The sequence below is a fragment of the Schistosoma haematobium genome, chromosome 1 (genome assembly GCF_000699445.3).
Source record: "Schistosoma haematobium chromosome 1, whole genome shotgun sequence".
Classification (NCBI taxonomy): domain Eukaryota; kingdom Metazoa; phylum Platyhelminthes; class Trematoda; order Strigeidida; family Schistosomatidae; genus Schistosoma; species Schistosoma haematobium.
The window spans coordinates 9,635,328-9,642,010 of NC_067196.1; the positions used below are offsets into that span (position 1 = coordinate 9,635,328).

The 6,683-nt window shown below is 30.9% G+C and overlaps 1 protein-coding gene across 1 annotated transcript in view; it reads left to right on the top strand.

Moving 5' to 3' along the window:
- The window catches only part of MS3_00000954 (uncharacterized protein), a 28,277-nt gene extending 27,088 nt beyond the window's left edge, over positions 1 to 1,189 (top strand). Inside the window, exon 15 of the mRNA XM_051208515.1 lies at positions 357 to 1,189. Coding sequence (XP_051073086.1) covers positions 357 to 494 — 138 coding nt within the window. The 3' untranslated portion in view covers positions 495 to 1,189. The remainder of the gene's footprint in view (positions 1 to 356) is intronic.
- The last annotated feature ends 5,494 nt before the right edge of the window (positions 1,190 to 6,683 follow it).

Consider the following 6,683-nt stretch of genomic DNA (forward strand, 5'->3'; position numbering starts at 1 on the left):
TATGAATGTTACTCCTTATTTTATGTTGCGTTGCGGTCTGTTTGTTTTTTATATAAACCCAGTATGTCTGAATTAAATGATTTGCATAGTGCAGGCTGTTGTTGGCATTCTGGACTCAGCTGGACGGGCAACGAAGAAATAGGATGCTAGGCTGATCAGACCTGTCGGACGTGATTGGTTTAGTACAGTATAAGAGCGAATAAGTTGTGTTTTGATTGGCGACTAGATTACGTGATAACTAGCGTGCCATACCAAAAAGACACAACAATTCAAACCATCAATGCAAACATGAATATTTATATGTTTATACGGTTTAGTACAAATACAACTGACTGTTTTAATCTCTCTCCTTCCAGATAGTTATGTTCTTTGCCGTTCTACCAATTACTTATTGCTTGGCATACTTGGTCACACTGGTAACTGAGTCACCAGTGTTAGCTATGACACATAGTTCTGGAGGGAAAAAGCCTTTGTCATCAGAAAGTCCCATGTAAACGAAAGCAATTGATCATGAGTAAAATCTAGTCAAATCAGTTTTCACTCCTTGTCTTTCTTGAAGTTATCAATTTGTTGTATACTATTGTAAAGCTATGGAATTTCGCTTAGTAGTTTTACCATTTTTCCATTTTCATAGTCAAAATAGTACCATATTGGTGAAGAATTTTGAATAAGATGATAAGTCGTTCTGTGATATTATCTAGTCATTTTTTAAGTTACCCTTGTAATTTGACAACCTGAAATTTCATTCAGTCCCTATTGTTGTTTATTTCATTTCTTCTTCAATTCAATATTTGAATTCTTGCGATTTAGTGATTTAGTTCGAATAAATATTTTAACATGTCAGATTATTCAAATTGTTTATGATTGGGTTTTCTTTGAATGAAATGTAGAACTTAATTTGCTGATCATGATTCTATTCTGTATTTGATGAGTGTATATATCAATGACATTATAAGCAATTAGATGATTTCAATATTCATAGAGCTAATTGTGATTCTGGGTGAATGTAAACACTACTGATACTTAAAGGAAATGCAATGAACAAATGTCATGGAAACAATTTCATAATTGTACATTCTAAAGTCAGTCAACTATAATTATAATTCGGTATTGATTTCTATAAACTGGTCTCTTATTATTTAAGATTCTAGTCATTTTATATAACATTAATATGATTAGTAAACTGTAGATAAAAGAACGAGTTTTCTTTATGAGAATTGATTTTATAATTAATATTTTCTTGAACTACGAAAGAGGTCTTTACGTGAAGCAAAAAATGATTTGAAATATGCTTATATACGATAAAACTGGAGAGTGTCATGAATTGATTAACTTTTATATCTGTGTTTCTAGTGATGATCGATTGTTCTACTTCTGGGTTTCATTCGATCTGAATCGGAAATACATAGTCTCTATGATAATTTTGTTTGATTCAGAGTGAAGTGGATAGTGGAAGTGTCGGCTTTAGTACTATCCCGCTAAATGTGTTGGTGTAATTTTACCGTTGAACATTAGTAATATCTGATGAATGGTTGCGTAATTAATTTATGTTTTGGTAGAGTAATAGTTTATATGTAATCATTTCTACAGAGTAGAGAATAAAGTTTAAGTTACCGCATGATTATCAGTGAATTTATTCAGGTTATCAATGGAATTAGGTTCAACAGATTGTCGAAAAGTTTAAATATTTTTCCATTATTCAAATAATTAAGAAACGACAATTTAAATTTCAGTGAACTAACTTCATATTTGCATCAAATTAATGTAACAGAAGTCAGAGTGAATGGAAGAACTGAACCGTTACACGGTCATGAAGCATTAAACATATATATGTGTTATATCTAATTTAACAGTATTTGAAAGCACGCTTTTAGGTAATATCCAAATGAAATAATAGATTTTCCTTTAAGTAAAAATCATTCAAAACAATCAAGTAATGACTGATTACTGTGTTCATTAATGTAAAGTTTAAACCAGTAAACACAGGAAATGTACCTGTCGAGAGTGTAAACTATCCTTACTTGGTTCTATTATTACCCTAATTGGTATCGCAAATAAACGTATATATAATGTTCATCTAAATCCTTTTATGTATCCAAGCTAAACACATCCTTAATTTTCAGATTTTACTTAAAACACTTGAGAATAAACAACACGTTATTCACTGTGACGAAAATCTGTGATTGTTCATTTGTAGAATTTGAAATTCAAGCATTCGAATATTAGTAATTTATTTCATATTACTAGTAAAACCTGATTAATATAGTTTGCTTGAATAACCCTACGATAGTGACTTTAAATCATCATTACCTATTCATTACATGCAATCAATTGATGTAATTAAAAATCGATAAAAAGTACGTTCTAAATAGCAAAGCTGCGAATAACGTTCACTAGTAGGAACTTTTTTTTTATCCGTCAAATGTAAGCTTCCTTGTCTGGTCACCTCCATGTGCATCTACCAGTTCACTTGCTTTTATGGATTAAGATATAAAGACCGTAGCCACCGCTTGCTTTTAACTCGGACACGAGAACATGTACCAGTGTGATTCTACAAGAGTGTAAGGAATTCAGTTAGAAGTTGCATTCTTGGACATTTAGTTGATTCAAATCACTCAAACGATTAACAGGTTAATTTTATGGTTGTTGATACAATTTATCCAGATCTACCTAGATTTCTTCGAATCAAATTCATTAAAGCAACCGATGCTGTTGCCATTCATGAGATGTAGGCAGGAATGTGCGTACAAAAGAAGTACGTGTAATTCGCGTCTCTACATTAGCCTCAAACTTTAATTATTATTATTACCACTATTGTTATGTTTCATACTGGAATATATAACCCTCCCTCTTTGTTTCCATTTCATATCCTCTTGATTTTATTCATTAATTGTACCTGAGATCACTTTATTTCATTTTTACCCCTCCATTAACCTTAAAAGTTGTAACAAAAACATTCTAATTCTCTTGCTTTATTCACATAACAATCCGTTGCTAATTGATCAATCTTTCAAGGATTTCTAGTTTCACACACAATCTTTTATTGCGATAACTCATATTACGTAATTTAGGATTATCATCCTTCTGTTACATCATCGCGTTAATTCCTTGTTCATATATCCTCACGTCACTTGTACTTTAATAAAAAATTTCCATATATAATATACAATGAATTCGTTGAAAAGAGATCCCTTTTCTGATCTTCGTTTTTTTAACATTCGTTATATGTCAAAATATGAAATTCGTTTTTTATTAGACATGTGTATTGAACGAAGACCTAATGAAGTCAATCACATTATTAATTAACACAAAATTACAGAGTTCTTCGGTAATATGTGAAAACCTTACATTAAGTACTTCATTGGAAAATCTTCCATCAATTGTCCTTTACATCCTATATGATTCTTCCACTTTACAATTCTTTTTTTATTTTCTTCAGTTCAATCTGATCGGTCACATACTACTTATATTTATTAATATAAGTAGCCTTCATCACGCATGTACCTCAATGTACAGCTAATGTGTATGTAGGAAATGAAATCGATATTTACAGAATTAACAGTATGAACAGAATTCTAGTCAAAATGATTGTCTTGAACCTATAACACAGACTTATTGGAGATGTCTCTTGAAGCATTACGTAAAATTAAATTAAATTTATCATCAACTAAAAATTAATTACGTATTATCAATACTGACTTGAAAGAAGAGATTTTGTTCTATGCTTCAACGGTCGGTTCAATAAGTATAAGAGTACTTTTCTGAGTTATTTTAATTACAAAAATTAGTTTACTAAAATTAAATAATAAATGGATACGATCCAAAAATTTATATCAAACTACAATTTACTAGACAATGAATAAATATAAAAGCAAAGGATTTCAGAAACATCGAATATGCTTCTAGAAGAGAATATATCTAAGGTAAACTTGGTTTCATAAAGCACACTGAGCTGTTTTTTTCAGTTGATTGATATTATAATAATAACAATTTACATAATGAAATTGTCATAATTTCTGCCCTAATAATATATAAAGTAACGATTACGTCAGTTAGAGAACAAAGATTTATCGACCAGACCAATAACGCATAAAACACGTACGAATAGTCTAGAGTCTTTATCGATCCTGCTTCCAGCCTAGCACTGCCTGTTGAGTCCAGAAAACAAATCCCAGCCTCTGTGATATGAATCATTTATTTCAAACATACTGGGTTTATATACAAACGAAACAGACCACATCGTACCATAAAATAGAAAATAACATTTGTACAAGATTTAGCCAAATGTGGCTGTGAATGTGGGAGATATTAGACTGGGTATAACTGAAGAATGGCAAATCGTATTATAATAATTTATAGGTCAAAATAAAAATTGTAATAAGAGGAACACGAATATGAATGACATAGCTACTTAGCAATTATACAATAAAAATATTTGTATAGTATTAGTTCAGAAATAGATTCCAACAGTTAACATTTATTATTTTTATCGGGATATAACAGAAATATCCTAGATTTTTCATGACATTTTAAAGGTATGTTTGAGTTGATATTAGTAAGTACTTTGGTTTTCAATGTGCTAATTATGATATTGTTCGAAGAAGTTTAATTTCAGTGGATATATCTGAATCCATGGAATATGTACGGTCACTTGATGTAAATCACATAAGAAATAATGTAATAGAGGTTGTTGATATAAGTTAGCAGATAAATAGAGGTGAACAGTTCAAGCCTTAAATAATTAAGTTCTGTAACGTCAGGAATTACTGCATTGATTTGACTAAATGTGCTTATTTAGGCGAAACTTTTAAGTTTCAACTTGAATAAATCACTAGTTATCAGAAATGAGTAAGCTACTCTTTATTATGAATACATGATTTATAGAGTGTATATCCGGCTTACAGTATCGGTTTAGATATATATATCAAAGATTGCGGTAATGTACTCAGGTTTTACCATCATCTCGTTACATACTAAAAACAATATACCTCTGTAATCCGAAGTTGAAACGTTACAGATAATATTCAAGTTATCAATCCATTTCCCTAAAACAAAAGTCTAATATTTTGAGTCAATTTACACAATAGATTGACTTCAGGTAGTAAATGATTAAAAGCTAAGTAACATTCGGAATAATGATGTATAGTACAAAGCTCTAGGACGAATTTTGATCAAAAGACGTTTTATATCAGGCTCATTACACTTAAGACCATTGAATTAATGCCACATGTTTTTACTTTAGATTTCAGCAAATTCATCATATAGTGTGACAAACAATCATTATCACAAGTATCACTATTGAGATAGATTAGTTCCAGTAGTTATCTGGTCATTACTCATCTGTAAGCAAAATGTCAAGTACATTTGAAAGCAGCATTGTTATTGTAATTATATTGCTGATTCAAGTATATATATATAGCGACAATAAGATGTTAGATGACTTCTTGTCTTTAAGTGATCCGTTTCGCAATTTTGAAAGAAAAACGTCTGGAGAGGGCACAATGACTGTGCCATACAATTGTTTATGGTATTCATTGTTGAATCTCAAGTAGACGTTTATGATGTATCTAAGAATTAACTGTTTTATTGCGGATACAATAATTAGGGTTTCTGTACCATACTCTTTTAAATCACTGGAAATAAAACCCAATTTCCAGTAGGGGAATGTTCTTGTACTAGGACAATACATTTAGTGATATCATGATGTTATTTTTGACCGACAGATTTTTTGTATTATCTACAAATCTATGGGAGTCCTTGACATTATCCTTCACAATTTTTTCGTCCAAATGTTTCATAATCTGCACTAAATATTTTGACATATTATCATAAGCTGAATTATTTATATCTAAAACTGGTGGAGAGAGCAAGCTACTATTATGTATTTTTGGTAGATCATGTAGCATTGATGTTATCGTTCCCGTAGGTTTCAACATTTCGAGCACTTTTTCCAAAATAAAACCTTGTTTCTGGTCTGTTCCAATGAGTCTATGAGTAATACACCTTAACCTTCGTCTGGTTTCGTAATTAAAACACTGTCTTCAGTTTTAAGTTTTGTTAAAGCTCTTTTTAAAGATCTTGACTGACCGAGATGCGTCTCTGATAGAAAATTCGGTATACTGACTTCAGAAAAACAGCATAAAAAAATATTAGTTTGCAGTGATACAGAAATTTCCGGTTTTGGATGCATAGCATGTCTCGTTACTGTTTTGTTGGCATTCGTCATATATTCCATAGTAGTGAGTATCTTCGTCTAAGTTGTTGTCCATGTCACTTATTTATTCCGAATTTATTGAAATAAAATACTTCTGTTCCGACCCTCACAAGGCTTCTGCTACCTGTTGTTCGTTTGCAGGAATACGGGAACTAACTAACCATTACAAAGGCTTTTTGAATGGCAAAGGCTAAACAAATCGGTATTGTCACGAAATTCATGGAGAGTGCAACAATTTGAAGAAATAAGCATTCATTTTTTGTTGTAAACAGAAAATATCAACGATTCATCAGGTTCCATTGACTCTTGATTGTGAATAAATAATATTACAACTCATTACCTTTATCTGGTTTATACCCATGACATCCTCTGAGCGAAAATATATGAGTTCAAGGCTTTTCATAATTTCCTTCGTTTTATTTATTTACATAATGACATTGTTTATCTGAGACGCTTGCTTGAGAAAATG